Source organism: Somniosus microcephalus, chromosome 31 (assembly GCF_052327205.1).
Source record: "Somniosus microcephalus isolate GS21.2 chromosome 31, FLI_Smic_1.0, whole genome shotgun sequence".
Classification (NCBI taxonomy): Eukaryota; Metazoa; Chordata; class Chondrichthyes; order Squaliformes; family Somniosidae; genus Somniosus; species Somniosus microcephalus.
This window is the reverse complement of record NC_141017.1, coordinates 41,494,912-41,519,710: the sequence shown is the minus strand read 5'-3', so window position 1 is coordinate 41,519,710 and position 24,799 is coordinate 41,494,912. Positions and strand designations below refer to the sequence as shown.

The following is a 24,799-nucleotide window of genomic DNA, read 5'->3' as shown; positions in this document are numbered from 1 at the left end:
TTATTATTTAAATTATAAAAAAACTATTGAGATTACAGCTTTATTTCTGAAACTTTCGCCAATACTAACGACATGCTTAAACTCTTAGAAAGGGCGCCAAAGTACAAGTTCACTCAGGGCGGCATTTTCCCTAAGGCTGGCTCTGCCTTACATAACAGCAATGACTATACATCAAAAGTAATTCATTGGCTGTGAAGCGCTTTGGGACCAGAGATGGTGAAAATGCAAGTTTTTTCTTTCTATATCTAAATCAGTACGTTAACGGTCAGAGTAGGCAAATCCTACAACCTCACCTAGTGTCAGCTGTGGCTCAGTTGGTAGTATTCTTGCCTCGAGTCAGAAGGTTGTGGGTTCAAGTCCCATTCCAGAGACTTGAGCACAAAAATCTAGACTGACACTTCCAGTGCAATACTGAGGGAACGCCGCACTGTCGGAGGGGCAGTACTGAGGGAGCGCTGCACTGTCAGAGGGGCAGTACTGAGGGAGCGCCGCACTGTCGGAGGGGCAGTACTGAGGGAGCGCCGCACTGTCGGAGGGGCAGTACTGAGGGAGCGCCGCACTGTCGGAGGGGGCAGTACTGAGGGAGCGCTGCACTGTTGGAGGGGCAGTGCTGAGGGAGCGCTGCACTGTTGGAGGGGCAGTGCTGAGAGTGCCGCACTGTCGGAGGGGCAGTACTGAGGGAGCGCCGCACTGTCGGAGGGGTAGTACGGAGGGAGCGCCGCACTGTCGGAGGGGCAGTACTGAGGGAGCACTGCACTGTCGGAGGGGCAGTACGGAGGGAGCGCCGCACTGTCGGAGGGGCAGTACGGAGGGAGCGCCGCACTGTCGGAGGGGCAGTACTGAGGGAGCGCCGCACTGTCGGCGGGGCAGTACTGAGAGAGCGCCGCACTGTCGGAGGGGCAGTACTGAGGGAGCGCCGCACTGTCGGAGGGGCAGTACTGAGGGAGTGCTGCACTATCGGCGGGGCCACCTTTCAGATGAGATGTTAAACCGAGGCCACATCCACCCGCTCGGGTGGACATAAAAGATCCCAAGGCACTATTTCAAAGAAGTCCAGCTGAGTTCCCCCCAGTTTCCTGGGCCAATATTTTTCCCTCAACCAACATCACTAAAACAGATTATCTGGTCATTATCATATTGGTGTTTGTGGGAGCTTACTGTGCACAAATTGGCTGCCGCGTTTACTACTTCACAACAGTGACTACACTCCAAAAAGTACTTCATTGGCTGTAAACCGCTTTGGGACGTCCGGTGGTCGTGAACGGCGCTTTTTCTTTTTAGTGGTATGACTGCAACAGGTCTTCATTTATTGGTAAATGGCCATATATCTGATGACCTGATGATTGCGCCCATTTGGCGGTGGATTCTTTATTTAAATGCAGTAGTTTCTCTCTTTGACTCGAGCAGGTAAGCCGCGGATTGTGTGTCGAGTTACTCACCCAGCGGTAAGTTGGCCAGGATGCAGCTGAGGAGCAGCAGATAGCCACACGCCGCCATCTTGTGCCGGCCGGGTGTGAGGCGCCGCCACGCGCTTCCCGCCCAACACAGGCCGCATTGTGGCGTCACCGCGCCAGCCGATCACATCACATCACAGCGCAGCCAGCGGGAGATCCTCAGCCCGCCCGCGCCAGCCAATCACAGCGCAGCCAGCGGGAGATCCTCAGCCCGCCCGCGCCAGCCAATCACAGCGCAGCCAGCGGGAGATCCTCAGCCCGCCCGCGGCTCGAGGGCTGTTGAGCGCCTTCGGGACGAAAGAGGACATCTTTGTCCTTCCCCCCACCCGGTACCATCTTCTCAAGGGCAGCAGCTTGAATTCGTGATGTTTACTTTGCTGCTGATGGAAATGTGTTCAAACCATTAACTAATGAATAACTGATGCTAATCATACATGTTATCATCTCAATGTTATAGCTCTGGGCAACACTGAGCTCCACTGGAAGAGAGCATTCAGGTAGTTTGGACATCACTGAAAACTGAAGCCAGGTGAGCAGCAAGGTAGCTGAAGAGCAGAAGGAAATATTGTTCTTGTAATCTTTCCTGTAACTACTTGCTAAACAGTACCAGCAGAAGTGTGGGACCAGATTACCCAGGTGGTCAGTGGGGTAGAGAAATTTATATATTTTTTCCACAGGAAGAGAGATTGGGGTAAATTTGCCTCACGAGTTGGGAGTGGATATTGGGAAATTCCATGCCAGCAACCCCTGATTTTCCATCTAAAATGAATATCAATGATTTGGATGAGGGGACTAAATGTGACATTTCCAAATTTGCTGATAATACAAAGCTAGGTGGCAGTGTCAATTGTGAAGAGGATGTGAAGAGGCTTCAAGGGGATCTCGACAGGCTCAGTGAGTGGGCGAGAATATGGCGGATGGAATATAATGTGGATAAATGTGAAGTTATCCACTTGAAAAAACAGAAAGGCAGAGTATTTCCTAAATGGTGAAAGATTGGGGAATGCAGATGCTCAAAGGGACCTGGGTGTCCTTGTACATGAGTCACTGAAAGTGAATGTGCAAGTGCAGCAAGCCATTAGGAAGGCAAATGGTATGCTGGCCTTCATTACAAGAGGATTTGAGTACAGGAGTAAAGAAGTCTTACTCCAATTATATAGGGCCTTGGTGAGACCACACCTGGAGTACTGTGTACAGTTTTGGTCTCCTTACCTAAGGAAGGATATACTTGCCATAGAGGGAGTGCAACGAAGGTTCACGAGATTGATTCCTGGGATGGGCGGGACTGTCGTATGAGAAGAGATTGAGTAAACTAGGCCTGTATTCTCTTGAATTCAGAAGAATGAGGGGATCTCATTGAAGCATACAAAATTATTACAGGGTTTGATAGGATGGGTGCTGGGAGAATGTTTCCCTTGGCTGGGGAGTCTAGAACCAGGGGCCACAGCCTCAGGATAAAGGCTAGGCCATTCAGGAATGAGATGAGAAGAAATTTCTTCACACAGAGGGTGGTGAATCTTTGGAATTCTCTACCTCAGAGGGCTGTGGAGGCTCAGTCATTGGGTATATTCAAAACAGAAGTCGATAGGTTTTTAACTAGTAAGGGAATCAAGGGATATGGCGATGGGGCTGGTGAATGGAGTTGAGGCAGAAGATCAGCCATGATCTCATTGAATGGCGGAGCAGGCTCGAATGGCCGACTCCTGCACCTATTTCTTATGTTATGAATGTGAGTGTGTGATGTCCCGATTTCTACTTGCAGCAGATAAGGCTTCCTGCCGGCAGCAAAAAAAAAGCAGAACATTTACCCTTTCATTTCTTCCCCCTCTCTGTTTATTTTGACACAGTAAAGAAACATTCTTCATGGAAGAATTCTATGTGACATAGTTTGTGGACTAGAGAGTCTGATTTGGAGATGCATTTCCATTCTAGTACTTCATATCAACAGGAAGCAATAACGGAAAGCCTGTCACAGAATACACACAAACAATGTACACGTGTAACTCATTTATTGAAATAAACTGAAGTATTTTATGATTGCTTGCATTTCTATATTCTATTCAATATATTAGGATATATAGAAATCCAGATTCAATAATGATGCAAAATATAATAAAAAGCAAACTTGCATTTTCCCCACAATTCTGCCTAGAGCCTACTAAAGAAATGAAACTTTAAACTTAGTAATGGGGTTATGGGGAAAAACTGAAATTAATTTGTCAGTGAGGTGCTCCTATTTTCTTTACCAACATTTCAGATGTACATCTGAAAGGACAACATAACAGCATCTTGAATAGACTACAGTCAAGGTTGAAATTTGTAGAACATTTCCATGGTCTGAGGTTTTGAGGCATAAGAAATTATCCATTAAAGCCTGACAAGCCAGGAATTAAAGTATGAACATGTACTATATTGAAATGCCACAGTACTCAATTATTGTTTCAGGATACCCCAAGGGTAGTTTTGTGGTCCATTATCAATGAGTGGCAGAGATTTAGTATTGGAAAAGTACTAGACTGAAACATTTGAACAAGTAATTTATTTAATGTCAATATTACTCTTCAGAAGCCAAATCAGCATAATTTATTTAGCTCCTCTGTTAGATGGTCAGTCTGTGCCTCTGGACCAAATGACCCCAAAAGAAAAAATTCTAACCTTCACTTGCAGTTGGAGTGTGCATTGGTGAAGTAACTAATGACGTGTTTGGATACAAGTTTGTCACACATTGAACAGATCATCCAAGGTTTAGAGAGGATGAGTTGGGCGTTCTTGCATGCATTCTAGCAGCTGATTATCGATCAGTTTTTCCAATGCCTGAGGGTTGTTCATGTAGCCAATTATCAGCTGCGAGTTATGGCATTGAATAGGCAAGGAAGGGACAGAACTGCAGAAGGGAAGACAATTTTTAAATCTCTAGTAGTTGAGTAATAATTGCCTGAAGTAGGGTCGTAGTTGGCTGAATGAACAAAACACTTATGCTGAAGCTCAGGAGAGGAGGCTCCATATCATGGTCCCTTACCAGTCCAACCATGCCATCCGAAAACTGGAATTAATGATGAATGTATTTTAAAAGCAGACAAAGAGTATGTCTTTAGATATGATCCCTCAATCCAGACAGATATTAATCGCATGTTTCTTTCTATGAAGCTAAAATCTAAAAGCTATGGTTATAGATATTATGAGTTGTACCATGGACCAGGATAAAAAGTCTCGTGGAAAGTTCTTCAGTTGGTCTTTTTGGTGAGTTCAGGGGGCTGTGGTTAGACATACTGGAGTTCCTTCTGCGATATACCATACTTCATTGTGTCGATCAACTAATGTCATTGGGCTACATGGAAAAGAAATAAAGGTTGATTTTAATAGAATCCATTTTTATTGAAGTGAATACTTGCAAATTATTAATATACATAATGCACATTGCAGAATGGGACATTGCCCCTGCTCTTTTTCTTCAACTTCAGCCTCTCCTGAGCGACTGTGGGGGAGACAAAAAATATCAAGATGGATGCAATCTGCCTCCATAGCTAGCCACTATTAAGAGTATGCACAGACTGATTTTCCTTTCTTCCAGATGGGAAACATCTTGTCTTTGCTTGGCTTCTCTTGCCAATGGAATAGCCAAGGTTCCAATCTCATATGAGGAATCACAGATGCACATCTACTTGCTATTGCCTTATGTTGGAGCACTAATTCATACTCCCACTGCATTGCTCTTGAGGTCACTATGTTTAGTATAGCATTGTAAAGGTATTCTCTTCCCTTCACCTTTCTTGGATCTCACTCGCATCATCTGCACCTGAGAGCATAGGCAGTCACCCTGCTCCCAGATATATCTGCTGCGATGACGTTGGCCACCTGGAGTTGAAAGAGTACTTGGTGTATCCCATTTCAGCATGGTTAAATTTGTGAACTCTATATAGAGGATTGCAACCCTGCAGTGCAACATATTGAGTATTCCATTCACTCCATTACCCAGCTAACCATTGAATTAAAGCAACAATCTTTACCTGTTGTAGCCAGCACCATAGTAATAACTGGAGTCAAAGACCTCGGAAGCATTATTCAGCTGTTGTTTCAATTTTAAGGAATAGAGTTTTGAATTCCATGTCAATAACCAACCACCAAAGGATTTCACATAAGCATACCTCTCTGGGAAGTCAATGAAATAAACCTGTTTAGTATAAAAGAAAAAAAATTATGTCGGTAGGTAGAAATTGGAAAAATAGACAGTGAACAGGAATCGGTTGCTTAATGTGATAAGAGGAATCCCTGCATTAAAACGTCATTGTTTAGTAGTAGTCTGGTGCCATAAATTGGTAGATTGTAGGTTTGTGTCTCTAATTCAGCATGTAGTAAGCACCTGGTCTAGTTTGACAGGCACTAAGCAGAGATATGACGTTACCCCTCAGGGCAGAAACGTCAGAGAACAAATGTGTTGCTCTATGCCAAACCTGTACATTACCAAGCAATGCTGCTAGATGTTTGGGAGTAAATGAAATCATTAACCTCTAGTGCATGGTGAAGGGAGATGTTAAGATGAAAAACATTTAAATAGGGAACAAATGTACACAAAACTTCCTTGTTTGAGATAACAAACAGCGTGGCTGCCTAGACTGATATAGTTGAGGTTGTGACTCCCCAGCGACACTTACATAAGAAAATAGTTCACAGACATTGTGGTGCAGTGCATTTATGTTCCAATGTGTTGAGTCATGAAGTAATAGAAAAGAATCAAGTGATTGTTATCAGTCTGAGTTAATAAACCAGATCTAATGACACACTCTTTTTCTGCTTCAAAAGCACATTGGTCATTAAGTCCAGCTTTAGGACGACAAGGTTGAATGTGTAGGAAATCACTCTCCCCTTCATTTGATTTCCCACATGCAGAGCTCTGATTTGCAGCACACCATCAGCGGTTATTCTGAGTGGCCAGGCGTTTTTCCCACATGGAGGGAGGGAAATTGGAGAGTGATTCACCCTGTCGACTTGTGCACCATGGCTGTATGAAGAGTGGCAATCATCAAAGTCTTGGAGCAGGTTGGCTGCCCCACCCTTTAACCAGTGAATGATATATATTACAGGGGAAACTAAAGGGGTCGGAAATGAAAGAAATGAGGTAAGCAAAACTCTGGTCCAAAGTACACTTTATCGAAGTTGTGAACTATCTAGCTACTTACATCAGTGTCAATGGGTGCTGGAGGGCTCTGCTGATAATCAGCTGGCAGCAAAAAGTGGATGATGTAGTTCTTGAATTCCAGTATTCTTTCATTTTGAGGTACCTTAAGCAGAACAGGAGTCGTCATGTCGATATGCTTGCCTGTGTTGAAATAACACTGTTAGTGTTTGTTCACAATGGGGTGGAATATCCATAGGGACTCTTCCCAATCTGCCATTGTAACTATGGTGGAGGGTTGGCAGAAATCCTGGAAAAACGGCATAACCGCTGAAGTTACCGTGAAAGACCGGGAGAAACCCCACCTATATTCCAGACAAAAATCTTTATACCTTGTTGATATACAAAACTAGATGGGCAAAGCCCGTAGTGAAAGGCACTACGAAGTTTAATAGAATAGAAGACCAGATAAGATTAATCAGGTAATGGTGGGTGACTGTGTCCTGCATTAAGTATTGCTCGCTCATCAAATCAAATCAAATCAAATCAAATCAAATCAAATCAACTTTTATTGTCATTGTTAGTGCACAAGTGCAGTACAACGAAATGTAGGCTTGCGGCTCCCGAGAGTGTACAATTTGGATTAGGACACTTAAACATTTCAACATACATTTGTACATATATATTAGCATAAATAAATATGACCATAATAAAGTGCATCGGCAGATGTGCAGGCTTTAGTGTTTATTTGTGGAGTTCAGTAGGATGACAGCCCTGGGAAAGAAGCTGTTCCTAAATCTGGTCGTACGGGTGCGAATGCATCTGTAGCGTCTTCCAGATGGTAGGAGGGCGAACAGACTGTGGCTGGGGTGGGTAGGGTCTTTGATGATGGACCGTGCCCTCCGTAGGCAGCGTTTCTGATATATATGTTCTATGGTCGGTAGCCGGGTGCCGGTAATGCGTTGGGCAGTTTTGTGCTCACTGACCTATATTGGCTCCGTGTCCCCTAATGCCTTACATTTAAAATCTTGGTCCTCATCTTTAACTCTCACCACATCCTTGCCCCACCTTATCTCTGCAACCTGCTCCAGCTCTACATTCCTACCCCCGACCACCCTGCTCCTCTGATTCCGACTTTTGTGTATTCCCCCTTGGCCCACCATTGGTGACAGAGCATTCAACGGCCTCGCTCCTACTCGTTGGAATTTCTTTCTTAAACCTCTCCACTTTTCTACCTCTGTCTCTTTAAAAAACCTTCTCAAAACTATTTGATCTTGAGCTGAACTTTCAACCCCGCGTCTGATTCTTTACCAAGACTGTCTTCTTTCACCTGCAATGTCTGTCTTCTCTATTACACCTTACTGCAGCTGAAACCCTCACCCATCTTCACAACCTCCAGGATCGATATCTCTGGTACATTCTCTGGTACTGTAGTCATGGTACATTATGTATAGAAATACGTAGAAATATTTTGAAGTTACAACATAGAAACAGGGTGGGTAAATGTGAATAGAACTACAGTATTTGGCTCACGTGGAGGGCTTCCTGTTTGTGTGTTGTAGCATTTATGTATTTCAGAATTCCCCAAGGTTCCATCCTTGGTCACCTCTTCCTCATCTATCTGTTGTCCCTTGGTTACATTATCTGCATTGAAGGGATCAGATTTCACATATATGCCGATAACAATCAGCTCTACCTCTCCACCTTCCTTGATCCCTCCATTGCCTCTGTGCTGTTAGTGTTTATCTGACGTGCAGTCTTCAATAAACCGTAACTTCTTCCAGGTAAATATTGGGAAGACTGAAGCCACTGTATTCAGCTCCCACGGCAGACTCCTTCCACTTGCCACTGGCTCCATTCCCTTCCTTGGCCACTGTTTCAGCCTTAACCAGACTATTTGCATCGTTGGAGACCTGTTCGATCCTGAGCTCAGTATCCTCGCAGCCACAAAGGCTGCCTACTTTCACTTCTGTAATAACTCCTGCCTCCACCCCTACCTCAGCCCACCTACCATATGTTGTCTCAACTGCTCCAAACAGCCTTCCTTCCCTCACAAACTGCAAGTCTTTCAAAACTTCGCTGTTTGTATCCTTACCTGCTCCTCGATCACCCCATTCCCCATTGACATCTACATCTCAAATGTAAAATTCCAATCATTGTCTTTAAATTCCTCTGTGGCCTTGCCTCCAGAAGATCCTCCAGCCCCTCCCAAGATAGCTTTTACTATGACTCCAGCCAGTTGTGAATTGCTTTCTCCTGTTGCCCAACTATTGCAGTCATGGCTTCAGTCTCCTAGGTCCCAATCTCTGGAATTCCCTCCCCTAAACCCATCTGCCTCTTCGTCTTTTTCTGCTTCTTTAAGATCCTCCTTAAAACTCACCTCTTTGCTATTGGCAGAATCCTGGCACAGCCGTATTAGGTAATTGTGCAAAGTGCTTTTAATGGGCTATCAAAAAAAAAACTACTTTCCATAAAAATGGTTTTGATTATTTTTAGGATGGTATTGCCCCTCCAACTTGCTTGGGCGCTCTTGTGCCACACATGGCCCCTGGTTGAGAGGATGAGTAGATGGACGGCCTTCTCTCAGGCTTTATCTGCTATGTAAGCAGTTGCTTGGAAATGTGCAAGAATGACTTTGGATGAGTGTCCTTTAATTTTTCCTCCCTCTCTGTGGGGAAGTCTCTTCCCCCTGTGGTAAACCACTGTTATTGTTTACACTGTTGTTATCACTACACAAGGTTACCTCTTGCCTCGCACGCTGTTATACCTAGGCATACCTCAGCTGACTCCGCCCATGGCTCCGCCTGCTTGCCCAGGTATAAAGGTGATTGCTTGGCTAGTATTCTTCCTTGCTGGAACCGATCACCCACGAGGGTGGGCTCTGTTATTTAGCCAATAAAAACCTATAGTTACTATCTTAACTCGTCGCTTTTCATGGAATGAATTGATAGGTATATCAATTTTATTGGCTAAATTTTGAAATGACTGACCAGCCCCAGCAGCCGACTTGGCTGCGAGCCCTCCGACCGCCGTACCTGGATCTAAATCCACAGGCAGCGAATTCAGCCCTCAACTTCGATCACTGGCTGAGCTGCTTTGAATCCTACCTGGTAGCCTCCGGCGTGCCATCGGAAGCTGACAAACTAAGAGTTCTGACCGCCCAGGTGAGCCCTAAAGTATTTGCACTCATCCGGGACCTTACTACATATGAAGAGGCCCTCGACCTGCTAAAAGAGCAGTACCGGAGCCCAGTAAATTCAATGTATGCCAGACATCTCCTAAGATCCCGCTCGCAACAGCCAGGAGAGTCTGTAGATGAATTTTTACGGGCGCTACTAACACTCGGCAAGGCGTACTCCGGGTACAGTGCTGCGCGACCGTGGGACTCGGGCCCGACTCCGGCCGCAATACCCCTCGCACCGCCGCCCCTGGGACCTACTACGGCGTCGGTGTCCCGGAATCGATCGGGACCGCCACCCCCGGGACCTGCTGCGGCAGCGGAGCCCCGCGATCGGGCCGCCAGCTGCTATTTCTGTGGCCAGGCGAGACATCAAAGGGCGCGCTGCCCTGCAAGGAACGCGACCTGCTCCGGCTGCAGAAAAAAAGGCCACTTCGCGAACGCCTGCAGAGGGAAAGCCATAGACGCCAGCAGTGCCTCATGTGAGTTGTGGGGGCGGCCATCTTTGATCAAGGCCACAGACGCCAGCAGTGCCTCATGTGAATCGTGGGGGCGGCCATCTTTGATCAAGGCCACAGACGCCAGCAGTACCTCATGTGAGTCGTGGGGGCGGCCATCTTCTCCGCCATTTTGTTCGCCGCACTCGGCCACCATGTTGTCTCCAGACCCGACCACCGCCTCACCTGCCGACGACAGCAGCTCACTCAGCCATACACTGGCCTCCGTCACGCTTGACCAAGCTCTCCCGCATCATCTGTCCAGGTCCATGATGGACATCGAGGTAAACGGCCACGCCACGACCTGCCTGTTCGACAGCGGGAGCACGGAGAGTTTTATTCACCCAGACACGGTGCGCCGCTACTCCCTCACTGTCCGGCCAACGCGCCATTGGATCTCGATGGCGTCGAAGTCCCATTCAACAGACGTCAGCGGATACTGTGTGGTGACCCTGTCGGTTAGGGGCACGGAATATAAAAACTTTAAACTTCTCGTCCTGCCCCAGCTCTGCGCTGCCGTCCTACTAGGGCTGGATTTCCAATGCCACCTCCAAAGTGTCACTTTGGCATACGGTGGACACCTCCCCCCACTCACAGTCTACAACCAGCAGTTTTTAAACCGCCCGCCGCATACCACCTGCGGCCTCTCCACTCTCAAAGTCCCGCCCCCTTCCTTGTTCGCTAACCTCACCTGCGACTGTAAACCCGTCGCTACCAAGAGCAGGCGGTACAGCGCCGGGGACAGAGCTTTTATTAGCTCTGAGGTGCAGCGTCTCCTGAAGGAGGGCATCATCGAGGGGAGCACCAGCCCCTGGCGTGCCCAGGTCGTAATCGTTAAGACCGGCAATAAAAACCGCCTGGTCATCGACTACAGCCAAACCATAAACCGGTACACCCAGCTGGACGCATACCCCCTTCCCCGCATATCTGACATGGTCAACCAGATTGCACAGTACCGGGTATTCTCCACCATCGACCTTAAGTCGGCCTATCACCAACTCCCTATCCGCCCTGAGGACCGCCAGTATACCGCCTTCGAGGCGAATGGCCGCCTCTACCACTTCCTTAGGGTTCCCTTCGGCGTCACCAACGCGGTTTCGGTCTTCCAAAGGGAGATGGACCGGATGGTTGACCAGAACGCGCTGCAGGCCACGTTTCCTTATCTAGATAACGTCACCATCTGCGGCCACGACCAGCAGGACCACGATGTTAATCTGGAGAAATTCCTCCGTACGGCCCAACGGCTGAATCTCACTTACAATAAGGAGAAATGTATGTTTAACACCTCGCGCCTTGCCATCCTCGGCTGCGTAGTAGAGAACGGAGTCATCGGCCCCGACCCCGAAAGAATGCGCCCCCTCATGGAGCTTCCCCTTCCCCACTGTCAAAAGGCACTGAAGAGAACCCTGGGGCTCTTCGCTTACTATGCCCAATGGGTGCCCAATTATGCGGACAAAGCCAGACCCCTCATGAAGTCCACCTCCTTCCCCCTGACAGCAGAAGCATGCGCAGCCTTCTCCCTCATAAAAGGAGACATTGCGAAGGCCACAATGCACGCAGTGGATGAGTCCATCCCTTTCCAAGTGGAGAGCGATGCATCCGACTTCGCCCTAGCTGCAACCCTTAACCAGGCGGGGAGACCTGTGGCCTTCTTCTCAAGGACCCTCCAGGGCCCTGAGATCCGACACTCTTCTGTCGAGAAGGAGGCCCAGGCGATTGTGGAAGCGGTACGACGCTGGAGGCATTACCTGGCAGGCAAACGATTTACCCTCCTCACCGACCAGCGTTCGGTTGCTTTTATGTTTAATAACAAGCTGACGGGCAAAATCAAGAACGACAAGATCTTGAGGTGGAGAATTGAGCTCTCCACCTACGAGTACGATATCTTGTACCGGCCTGGTAAACTCAACGAGCCCCCAGATGCTCTATCACGAGGTACATGCGCCAACGCGCAAGTTGATAGACTGCGAACCCTCCACAACGACCTCTGCCACCCCGGGGTCACTCGACTTTACCACTTCATTAAGGCCCGCAACATGCCCTACTCCATCGAGGAGGTCAGGACCTTGACCAGGAACTGCCAAGTCTGTGCCGAATGCAAACCGCATTTCTATCGGCCGGACAGAGCAAGCCTGATCAAGGCCACCCGCCCCTTCGAGCGCTTGAGCATTGATTTTAAGGGGCCCCTCCCGTCCTCTGACCGTAATGTGTACTTCCTCAACATTATTGACGAGTACTCCCGTTTCCCCTTCGCCATCCCCTGCCCAGACATGACCAGTACCACGGTCATCAAATGCCTGAACGACCTCTTCGCCTTGTTCGGGTTCCCGAACTATATACATAGCAACCGGGGCTCATCCTTCATGAGCGAGGAACTTCGCCAGTTCCTGCTCGCGAGAGGTATTGCTGCGAGCAGGACCACCAGCTACAAGCCCCGGGGGAATGGCCAGGTGGAAAGAGAGAACGCGACAGTTTGGAAGGCCGTCCTCTTAGCCCTAAAGTCTAAGGGCCTCCCAACCTCTCGCTGGCAGGAAGTCCTCCCGGCAGCACTCCATTCCATCCGGTCACTGCTTTGTACTGCCATTAACGCCACCCCCCATGAGCAAATGTTCGTTTTCCGCAGGAAGTCGACTATGGGAACCTCGCTACCAACATGGCTGACTTCTCCGGGGCCCGTCCTGCTGCGGAAGCACGTGAGGACCCATAAAACGGACCCCCTGGTCGAGAGGGTGAACCTCCTGCACGCCAACCCCCAGTATGCCTATGTGGAATACCCAGACGGGCGGAAGGACACAGTCTCCTTACGAGACCTCGCACCCTCGGGCACCCCTGAGACACCACCGTTATCCCCCACCACTCTTCCAAATCCAGCTCCTGTAGGCGGCATGCCGGAACCCCAGGGGCCTTCGTCGACCACGCAGACACCAGCATTAACATCGGATACTGCACCACCGCCGCCGCTGCTGCGCCGGTCAGAAAGGCTTACGAGGCCTCCTGATAGACTGACATACACGAACTAGTAGTACACTTCACCCCGCCGGACTCAATTTTAAACAAGGGGTGAATGTGGTAAACCGCTGTTATTGTTTACACTGTTGTTATCACTACACAAGGTTACCTCTTGCCTCGCACGCTGTTATACCTAGGCATACCTCAGCTGACTCCGCTCATGGCTCCGCCTGCTTGCCCAGGTATAAAGGTGATTGCTTGGCTAGTATTCTTCCTTGCTGGAACCGATCACCCACGAGGGTGGGCTCTGTTATTTAGCCAATAAAAACCTATAGTTACTATCTTAACTCGTCGCTTTTCATGGAATGAATTGATAGGTATATCACCCCCCAAAGCAGCACACCTGACTACATAGACGTATGTTGGAATGCATTTTTCAAATGTTAAGCAATTTATTTTGAGAGGAAATGTTTTATGCTTTGAAATAGAACTTTATTTTGGAAGTCATTATTACAGTTAATCTGATTGTCACTGTTATATTTAATTTTTGTTTTTTTATTTGTACCTTCTTCATTTTTGCCCTGGATGTACTGAAAGAGCCTTGTGAATCCTTGATAGCTAGCATATTCCATAAAAAGGGATGTCACCTTGGTCGCAACCCACTTTGAAGCATTATAATGACGAACCTGCATGTGAAGCAGCAAAGAAAAGCAGTGGTTAAACACGAAGCAGTCAGTTCTCCTCCAAACTAGCTAAAGCTCCAACTCCTTGACCCGAGCAAAACATCTCTTAACTCCAACTTCAAAAGAGAACCTCCACTACACCATTGTGATTTCCCCCCCCATTTCCCACATCAACTATCTGGTTCTCTTAGTGTGAGTGTCGGTTTGGACCAAATTGGAAGTGTTGTTGTTGTTGTCTGGATCCATACCCACTAGAAGCGAGATTGAGACTGCCCAATCTCATTCCGTGTAGGTTGTTTACAGCTGGCAGAGGAAGGAAACATTTGTTTTGTCTGTCTGGTCTGGATCAAATCCAAATCCCATCCAGTGGTGAAAGGACAGTGTCCTCACCCATTGTATCAATCAATTGCTATTTTAATACCATGATTTAATCTTTTAATTGTCATTAATTATTTAGTAGAGTTTAAATAAATTCTCCAGCAGTTGGATGTATTATACAGTGCTGTTTTGTCTTGAAGATCTAATGAAAGAACTACTGATAGAATCCAAGAACTCTTTTTCAATTTCTACTTGTCCAAGATGAGCAGCAAGCAAAAAAACCCTATTCCAGATTGGGTGTATAAACATCCCAGCTTCTTACATGATAGGCACTTTATCTGTTTATTCCAAAATTGAAAATTAGGCCTGCACTCCGCTTCTCACCTCATAATCTGGGTTTTCACAAACAAGATCATAATTGAAACATTCCTTTCCTTCTCCGCAGTGAGCTGGTTTAGAATAACTGCTCAAAGAAAAATAAAAGAACAATTAGGAGTGAAGATTAGCCAAACCGTTATTGACCACTGTTTCCATGTCTATATTATATACTGCGTTACGTGATGGTTACATGTTTGGCAGATACGCTATTAAAGATATAGTATGGTGGGAAGTCTGACCGTTGAGATGTAACCAGCATGGCAATGGCCCTTTTCAGTCCTGTACAGTCCTATGTTCCTAAGGACATTGGGACATATAAGGATGTGATGGGGGGGGGGGGGGGGAGATAAGTATGTCTAGTGATGCGTCATGGGTGGCCATGATCCCCTGGAGCCTGCTTGAATGCTTCTCGGGATCTAGGGGGAATTTTCTGTGTGTGGCTACAGTATTTTTCTGTGTTTTGCCTCCTCCAGGAATTGACATTATTAGCTGTTGGGGAGGGTCGTTCACCAGGTTGCACCGTCTAACAGACAGGATGAGCATTGATGGGCACAATGGTCTTTCTTGTTTCAATAGGCAATTTTAGTGAGGGACATCACAGCAGAACACAATTGCTATTCTCATTCAGTATCTACAAGGGCATTACCCAGCAAGAGTTGTTGGGTAAGGATCAGCAGTGGGAGCCCTAGACGCTTTTTATTCTTCCCTAATTCGGACACTGAGGCCAATTGTAGCACTGGCCTGGCTGAGATCAGCTGACTCCGAGGCCGGGGACCTTCCTGACTTGTATGGCTGAGCTACTTACTGAACCATTGAGCACATTTTTAAGTGATCTTTAAGTCCAAAAACTGCTGTTATACTTGTATAAACGCAGTATTTTCCTTTGTGTGTTATAGATTTGTTAACACTATTGCACTGCAGAAAATACAGCCTAAATCTTCCTCTCTATTTGCTAGTTCATGGCTATTTCTGTTTCATAGGGTGAAGGTTATTCCCCGGCTATCACCAATGCCACTCTGTGATTAGTCCTGGGGAGAGGTAGTAAAACAGCCTACTCGTGTAACAGCAAGTTTTCCACCATCCACAAGACAAGAGTGCCTCATTTTGTGGAGCGAGCCATCTTGTACCTGGACAAAAGCTTGACTGCATTGTGCTTTTTTTTGTTAATTTTCTTCCCTATCCTCCTCTCCTGAAGGCACTGACTTTTCTTGAGGTACGGCTCTGAGGTAATTAGCACCCTCTGGCACCTTGCCAAGTGGCCATTCTTTAAGTGTGAGTAATGGGGGTGTTGGCAGGCTATTCGACTGTAGGGACATCATACCCGAACCCAATCCTGTCCTCACCCAACATCAACATGTTGCAGCAGAGGTCAGTTGATGGTGATCAGGTGCTTATTAATAATTTAACACAAGGAGAAATACAGATGTAAACACACATCCTGCTACTCTGGCGCGCAGTATGTTGGTGTTCCAGACTATGCCATCAGATTTTCTAAATTTCACTCTCCCATTGTAGGTACATTATCAGCTTTCTGACCTGATCCCAGCTTCTGTCAGACCCAGGAACAGAGAGATAATCAGTCCAGCCCAGTACCTGAGGGGGGAAAAAAAGCAAATGGAACTAATTAAAACAGTGTAGATAGAGTCCTGCATTCCAGTTTCCATTTCTCCAAAACATTTCCTGGAATTTTTCAGTAGTCGTTTCCGTCTTCAGAAATGAGAAAAGTAGAAATCAAATAAAAAATCTAAAAGTCTAATGTTTGGTTGGAAAAAAAATCAAGTCGATGGGGAAGACTAAAAGGCCATTGTACCCATCAGTCCCACTCCATCCAGAATCCAGCTATGATTATTCGATCATGGACTCTTGCCTCCTCCAACTCACCAATGTAAAGTATATTATCACTCCTTAAATTACTTCTTAGTTTTATTATTCAAACAAAATAAAACAAAAAACCTTGATAAAAATGCTATTTTATAGTTTTTAAAAATCTTTTCTACTCATTCACATTAGAAGCTGCCCTCTGAGTACATCACTCCCTTAGCGCCATATATACTGTATAAAATCCACATAGATTTAAATCATTTTTTTTTAGTGAAAGTGAAAATACAAATTGCCCGTCACTAGATGGCATTAGAAGAAATCAGTAAATGCAAACTGGGGCGCAAAGAACGTTTAATTGTTGTTATCATTGTTTCTGCTTTGAGAAGTAATTCCCATTTTCTCCCTTTACTTTCCTTAAGGCACTGGCACGTGCTGGTGTTTGGTTCTATGACTGCATGCAGCCTCTGGTACCTCGCACAAGTGGCCATTTTACATGTGTGAGCCAAGAGAATTGGTGTTGTCAGACTGTTCGATCATGAGGGTCATCGTAGCTGAGTTTGATCCTGTCCTCGTGCATGGACATTTGCAGCAGGAGTCACTGATTTGGGATCAGAAGCAGGAATCCTGGCTCATTCTCTCCTCCCTAAGCAATAGCACTGAGGCCAATTATAGCTCGCCTGCTGCTGACCCACTTGACATTGCATAACTCAACAGAGCCAGTGCATAAGAAATAGAAGCTGGAGTAGGCTATTCAGCCCTTCAAGCCTGCTCCGCCATTCAACAAGATCATGGCTGATCTTCTACCTCAGCTCCACCTTCCCGCACTATCCCCATATCCCTTAATTCCCTTAGTTCCCAAAAATTTATCGACCTCTGTCTTGAATATACTCAATGACTGAACATCTACAGCTCTCTGGGGTAGAGAATTCCAAAGATTCACAACCCTTTGAGTGAAGAAATTTCTCCTCATCTCAGTCCTTATTCTGAGACTGTGACCCTGTGCATTTATTTATTCTGCATGGTTTTATTCTCATGTTACACCCTTCTTATTTTTTATTGCTATTATTAATTCCTTGATTATTCACTTATTTCAATCCCTATTTTGGGATATCTTTGGGCATCCTTTTGCCAGAATCATCAGTGTGTGGTCAGCAGATGTGACACCGTCATCCAAAACACAGCTATGATGAATCAATATTTTGTTCCAGGCATTTTACCCAGTCCTCCTGGGGATAACCTGATTTTTTTTTGGCAGCCTTTTCAGTTTTAATTAGCTTTGTTACTGCTTCGGCACTATAAATAAAAACTGAAGAACCCCAAACCCTTTTAACTCCACATGCCTTTGCACTCGATGCTTTCAGCTGGAGCTTTAATTTTACATTGATTCAGATTACACACTTTGTTGCTAAAGCACCACACTCTCTAATGTGCTTTCTAGTTATATTATTACACAGTAGCTGCTATACAAGGTCTTTTATTTCTCTTCATAATGCAGTTCTTTGAGAAAATAGAACAAGTAGCTTAACTTTTTGTTCATACTTTTTGATTTGAGAAGTTGCTGAGAATAGGTTGGAATCTGGAACTCACTACCTGAAAGGGTGGTAGAGGCAGGAACCATCACAGCATTTAGATGAGCACTTGAAACGCCACAGCATACAAGGCTACGGACCAAGTGCTGGAAAATGGGATTAGAATAGACAGGGCTTGATGGCCGGCGCAGACACGATGGGCCGAAAGGCCTCTTTCTGTGCTGTATAAATCTATCTATGACTAATAGCTTTTCATAGCCACTGAAAGTGTTTCGGTGAGAAAATGTAAACCACAAAGCCTCCTGTGATTGTTATTATCTATCTATAATTTATTAAAGCCCCAAACGTCTGTGAGCTGCAACAGGAGGGGGTGGGGGCTTTGCCCAAGGCACCATCGAAACCCCAGCCATCTTCACTTTGCCCCCCACCAGTAAGGGGACTGTCGCAATTTAAAAATAAATGTACTCCTTTCTTCAGGGTTCCAGACTACTCCCCTCTTCTGAGCCAGGGTAGGAGACCCTGGCCTGTTGGTATCATTCGCCTTGTAAGTGCAGGCGGAGGTTACTGGAGTCGGTGGGCACCCCTTATAACTAGGACCAGTGATTCTGCAGGAATCAGGTAAACACTTGAGTAAATTCAGGGCCAACTAGTTTTTTCACATATCACTGGTGTTACCATTTTGAGTCACACTTAATTGTTTCCTTGGTGTTACTTTTAATTTATAAAGTAAAAATAGACTATAAAGTTAGTATACTTACTTTTCAGCCCTCCCAACCCTAGGTGGCATTGCTGCTCCGCTCAAGACGCAGATGATGGTGCAGATCACAGGCGACGGGGGATCAGGAGGACAGTATGCCTCGATGGAACATACGAGGTAAGCCACTGCATACAGTATTCACTCTTCAAGTGTTTTAAAAAAACTAAAAACCTTTTCCCGAATCAGTGCTCGGAAACAGATTTTTACTTTCTAAAAGCAAGGTGTGGAAGAGGGATCGGGGTCCAGTGCAATCCACAGATTTAGGAGCCCATAAAGGGCGACCCGAGGGCGTAGTCAGACGACGAGGTGGGATGGCGGGAAAGGTAAGTGGAAAGGATGGAAGGGATCGTGAGGCAGATGGGGATGTGGGGATCAGTGCACAAAATGTTGCTGGAAATCAACTTTGCATTTGAACAGTTTGTGTAGAACTTGTGGCGATTGAACCACATTTAGTGTAAGACAGATCATTTACTTTTATATAAAAGAAAGAAAAAGTTGCATTTATACAGCTTATCACATCTCTCAAACATTTCAAAGTACTTCACATACAATGAGTTACTCTTTTTTTTAAAGTACAGTGTCTGTTGTTATGTAAATCGAGAGAACACTATATTTTAGAAAACTCACATTGTTGATGTCCTAGGTTTTCCTCTCTGCTCTTCTGTTGTCTGTCAATGAATATTTATTTTGTGCTGAGCAAATCAAGAACAGCTCTCCTTTTATGTAATTTTTATATTGAGGGTGGGCTATATAAGTCACATTTCAGGCTATTCAGTGATGAAACTGCAAGAATAGCCTCCAACTGTTTTGCAACCATGTCGTGTGCGTGATTTTTTGCCAAGATTTCCCAATCCTTATGAAACGTCTTGGTACCAGAACTGGGCTGTTGTTTATAGTCAGATTCTGCTGTGACAGTGCATCTCTTGACTAATAACTATGGCAGGCAGGAGCTGCTTTTAATTGTATCAACCACAACCAAATGAGCTCACACCACCGTGATAATTACAAAATGTATGAAGGCAGAAATCTTGAAGTTTTCTGATTTTTAAAGAAAACAAAACCACCCCTAATTTGACAAAGGGGCTGAAACTACACTCTTTTGTGCTAGGGCGCAGGGCACAGTGGGGACAGAAAGCAGGGGTCAGTGTGCTATCACCTGTGTACTAGCCCCAGGTTTTCCATGGGCTTGTCATAGAGTCATGGAGTTATACAGCACAGAAAGAGGCCCTTCGGCCCATCGTGTCTGCGCCGGCCATCAAGCCCTGCCTATTCTAATCCCATTTTCCAGCACTTGGTCCGTAGCCTTGTACACTATGGCGTTTCAAGTGCTCATCTAAATGCTTCTTGAATGTTGTGAGGGTTCCTGCCTCTACCAGCCTTTCAGGCAGTGAGTTCCAGATTCCAACCACCCTCTGGGTGAAAAAGTTTTTCCTCAAATCCCCTCTAAACCTCCTGCCCCTTATCTTGAAACTATGCCCCCTGGTTATTGACCCCTCTACTAAGGGGAAAAGTTCCTTTCTATCTACCCTATCTATGCCCACATAATTTTGTACACCTCAATCAGGTCCCCCCTCAGCCTTCTCTGCTCTAAGGAAAACAACCCCAGCCTGTCCAGTCTCTCTTCATAGCTGAAACGCTCCAGCCCAGGTAACATCCTGGTGAATCTCCTCTGCACCCTCTCCAATGCAATTACATCCTTCCTATAGTGTGGTGACCAGAACTGCACACAGTATTCCAGCAGTGGCCTAACTAGCGTTCTGTGTAGCTCCATCATAACCTCCCTGCTCTTGCCTTCATTAGCCGAGGCATAGAATATAAGTATCCCATATGCCTTCTTAATCACCTTATCTACCTGTCCTGCTGCCTTCATGGATCTATGTACATGCACAGCAAGGTCCCTCTGATCCTCTGTCCTTTCTAGGGTCATACGATTCATTGTGTATTCCCTTGCCTTCTTAGTCCTCCCAAAATGCATCACCTCACACTTTTCAGGGTTAAATTCCATTTGCCACTGTTCTGCTCATCTGACCAACCCATTTATATCGTCCTGTAGCCTGAGGCTTCCCTCCTTGCTATTTACCACTCCACCAATTTTCGTGTCATCTGTGAACTTATGATAATACCTCCTACATTCATATCTAAATCATTAATGTACACAAGGGACCCAGCACCAATCCCTGCGGTATACCACTGGACACAGGCTTCCAGTCACAAAAACAACCTTCCACCATCACCCTCTGCCTCCTGCCACTAAGCCAATTTTGGATCCAATGTGCCAAATTGCCCTGGGTCCCATGGACTCTTACCTTCTTGACCAGTCTCCCATGCGAGACTTTGTCAAAAGCCTTACTGAAGTCCATGTAGACTACATCAACTGCACTACCCTCATCCACCTAGTCACCCCCTCGAAAAATTCAATCAAATTGGTTAGACATGATTTCCCCCAGACAAAGCCATGCTGACTATCTTTGATTAATCCCTGCCTCTCCAAGTGGATACTAATTCTGTCTCTCAGAATTTTTTCCAATAATTTCCCTACCACTGATGTTAGACTTACTGGCCTGTAATTCCCTGGTTTATCCTTACTACCCTTCTTGAATAATGGTACTACGTTAGCTGTCCTCCAGTCCTCTGGCACCTCCCCTGTGGCCAGAGAGGTTCTGAAAATTTGTGTCAGAGCCCCTGCAATCCTCTCCCTTGCCTCACACAGCAGCCTGGGATACATCCCGTCAGGGCCTGGGGATTTATCCACTTTTAAGCCCGCTAAATCCGCTGGTACCTCCTCCCTCTCAATGCTAATTCGTTCAAGTATATCACAATCCCCCTGCCTGATTTCTATGGCTACATCGTCCTTCTCCATAGTGAACACAGATGCAAAATATTCATTAAAACCTCACCTACATCTTCCGGCTCTACACACAGATTGCCACTTTGGTCCCTAATGGGCCCTACTCTTTCATTGGTTATCCTCTTGCCGTTAATATACTTATAAAACACCTTGGGATTTTCCTTTTGTTGCAACCGCTTGTGTTGCATCTGGCAGCAGGTCACGTTTAGCCAAGATTTGTCCCCTCCGTGTACAGCCACCAGAAGCACCTTTAAATGGCCACACCTTAATCTTAGTTTTAAGTTTGTTGAATTTGCCTTGCAATATGCTGTGAAATTGGTCGTCTTCTGTTTCATTTTGAATGGAGAATCAATTTGGGTTTTTCTTTGAACTTCTGCACTTCATACTAGACCAATTCACCCAAATCATGGTCATATCATTGGCTATTCTGCTGGCTCTTCAGGGGATGGAGGATGTGGAGGAGCAGGAGCAGAGACAGGTATGCCTGCATCACAGGAGGGTGCAGTGCACTGTGTTTTATTCCAAGAGACTTATTCCTAGGAATGTGTGAGGAGCTGTGTCTCAGAAGGTTATGGTTCTTCAGGGAAACAGTAGCTGACCTGTGTCGGCTCCTGCAAGAACTTCTCCAAACCACCTCCAGGACGAGCACTGCTGTAGCAGTACATGTGACTACTGCGTTAAACTTTTATGCTACGCTTTCCTTTCAAAGTGTCACCAGGGAACAACTGTAATTTAAGCCAGTATACAGTACACAGTGCACCCAGCAGGTAACTAAAGCATTGTTTGCAGTGGCAAATGATTACATTATTTTGGTCAAAATAAGAACAGCAGTAAAGGAGGGAGCTCAGTAGGGGCTGTGAGGGAGCAGGGGGAGTGTGAAGATGGTACAACGTGAGGGGATTTATAGGGCATGGGGCTACCAGTGAGGATGTAGAGAATAGGAAGAGAGCCTTGATGTAATAAAGCTCACTCCGCACTTGGTTTGAGTATAAAGCAAGGCTTTAATCAACTTGTTTCAGAACATGGAGGTCTAGTTGTACTTCACTAGCTCCTTGTCTTTCAAAATGTCCCTGGCAAGCTGGGCCCACGCCTGAGCATTTATACTCCCTGGACGGCGCCACCAGCTGGCTGTCCAGCGTTATTTCACGAGTAGTTTCTTGATGAATGATGAGATTTATAACAGGCCTATTGCTCATTGTGCTACAACCTCCCCAAACCATTGGACTTCTCATCTGATCGGTCCTGTTTCCTGCTACTTTCCCAATACTGGGCCAAGAAATTGGGACTAACTCCTTTCAAGTGCTTAAAACCACAGATACGGTAAAAATGCTTTTAAAAAATGGAAGTAATTCGGTACTTATTTTAAGCAGTTTTTATATCACTAGTGTACCATTAGCACAGCTGTGCTACGTCCGCCACTGATACAGTATCAGTGACAATAAGTTCTGCAGCTCCGGCAGCCCACGACCTGGCTTTTCCTGGGTCTCGGGAGTGCCCCCGAGAGCGCAAAACGCGGTGCTGCCCTCAAGTGTTCCCAACAGAAAATGGTGTCATGTTGGTAAATCAAAAAAAAGGAGATGGCGAGGTTTCCACTTCGAGCGCTGCACTCCCAGTCTCCCAACATCGAGATAATGACCATTAAAAACACATGGATAAAATGTCTTTTTTTAAAGTTACTAATCTTAAATAATGAAGTTTAGGGTAGTTCAGAGTGAAGTTTCTACTGCGGAGACACTGGAACTGAGTAAACAAGAAGGCACTGACTACACTGACCCATTTCTGATAGACTCCTAACAAATTATCACTGCTGAAACACCCACATTGTTCATATAAGGCTGGAAATTACACGCTTATGTGGAAATTAAGTTTTATTAAATATACTCCAAGCTCAACAGAATTCCACAGAAAAGGCTTGGGGTAAATGTGACTTTTAAAAGGAACCTGCACTCAATGATGCAGCAACCAGGTCACTGTGATGGGTTTGAACATTGGCACAATGACACCAGAAAATGCTGGAAACACTCAGCAGGCACAATAACACCATTGAGTTATCAGTTTTAAATATAAAATCACTTGTTTTGAAATAACTTAGTTTGTGTATCGCAGTAAAGTTTTGATGCATTCTTATTAAGTGTATCGTAGATCAGTGCACAAAACGTAGCTGGAAATAACTTTGCATTGGAACAGTTTGTGTAGAACTTGTGGTGATTGAACCACATTTAGTGTTAGATTATTCACTTCTATATAAAAGAAAGACTTGCATTTATACAGCTCCTTATTACATCTTTCAGAAACATTTCAAAGTACTTCACATACAATGAGTTACTCTTTTTTTTAAAGTACAGTGTCTGTTATGTAAATCGAGAGAATACTATTTTAGAAAACTCACATTGTTGCTGCCTAGGTTTTCCTCTCTGCTCTTCTGTTGTCTGTCGATGACTATTTATTTTGTGCTGAGCAAATCAAGAACAGCTCTCCTTTTATGTAACTTTTATATTGAGGGGAAGTTTAATTATAAGATGATGGTTATTCAACAGTGAGCGATAGAGAGGGCTCTGTAACGATTAGCTACAGAAGATCACATGCACTGCATGTAAAGTAACTGTAGGTCACGTTACAGGCTATTCAACGATGAAACTGCAAGAATAGCCTGCACCTGTTTTGTAACCATGTCGTGTTCATGAATTTTTGCCAAGATTTCCCAATGCTTATGAAACCTTCTTGGCACCAGAACTGGGCTGTTGTTTATAGTCAGATTCTGATGTGACAGTGCATCTCTTGACTAATAACTATGGCAGGCAGGAGCTGCTCTTAATTTTATCAACCACAACCAAATGAGCTCACACCACAGTGATGATTACAAAATGTATGAAGGCAGAAATCTTGACGTTTTCTGACTTTTAAAGAAAACAAAACCGCCCCTAATTTGGCATTAAGGGGCTGAAACTACACTCTTGTGTGCTAGGGCGCAGGGCACAGTGGGGACAGAAAGCGGGGTCAGTGTGCTATCACCTGTGTACTAGCCCCAGGTTTTCCATGGGCCGGTGCTGCAACTGGGGGCCGGTCATGTTACATCATTTGGTCAAAACAAGAACTTTTTCGTTCAAGGAAGCAGACTTAATAGCTGGCTCGTTGGAGATGAGGGAGACCCACTTCAAACTTGGCTCTAGACACCTATGAGGAATCCCACTAATGAGGCACACAAGCGCTACGAGAGCCCCATGACCACCAGGTGTGTCATAGAGCAAGCCATCAGAATGTTGAAGTTGTCCTT

The 24,799-nt window shown here is 45.7% G+C and overlaps 2 protein-coding genes and 1 long non-coding RNA gene across 10 annotated transcripts in view; 1 reads left to right on the top strand and 2 right to left on the bottom strand.

Annotated features, from left to right (window-relative positions):
* Positions 1–1,585, bottom strand: part of LOC147097809 (uncharacterized) — a 48,166-nt gene extending 46,581 nt beyond the window's left edge. For all 7 annotated transcript variants that reach the window (XM_085971926.1, XM_085971930.1, XM_085971928.1 and 4 more), the window contains exon 1: positions 1,440–1,585. In XM_085971926.1, the coding sequence (XP_085828052.1) occupies positions 1,440–1,497 (58 nt within the window). In that variant the 5' untranslated portion in view covers positions 1,498–1,585. The remainder of the gene's footprint in view (positions 1–1,439) is intronic.
* Positions 1,586–1,621: 36 nt separating this feature from the next.
* LOC147097808 (uncharacterized) lies at positions 1,622–3,491 on the top strand. The gene is made up of 2 exons (XR_015074337.1): positions 1,622–1,983; positions 3,302–3,491. It is a non-coding gene; the product is annotated as an uncharacterized LOC147097808 (long non-coding RNA).
* Positions 3,449–24,099, bottom strand: LOC147097807 (heme-binding protein 2-like). 2 transcript variants are annotated; one of them, XM_085971934.1, is made up of 7 exons: positions 23,915–24,099; positions 16,107–16,163; positions 14,577–14,655; positions 13,757–13,877; positions 6,632–6,771; positions 5,462–5,625; positions 3,449–4,782 (listed from the first exon to the last, which is right to left on the bottom strand). In XM_085971934.1, coding segments are annotated over exons 1-7 (645 nt in total). In that variant the 5' UTR covers positions 23,917–24,099; the 3' UTR covers positions 3,449–4,700. The 2 variants fall into 2 exon arrangements, with proteins under 2 accessions (XP_085828060.1, XP_085828061.1); XM_085971935.1 differs by lacking the exon at positions 23,915–24,099 and adding an exon at positions 19,305–19,421.
* Positions 24,100–24,799: the final 700 nt, after the last annotated feature.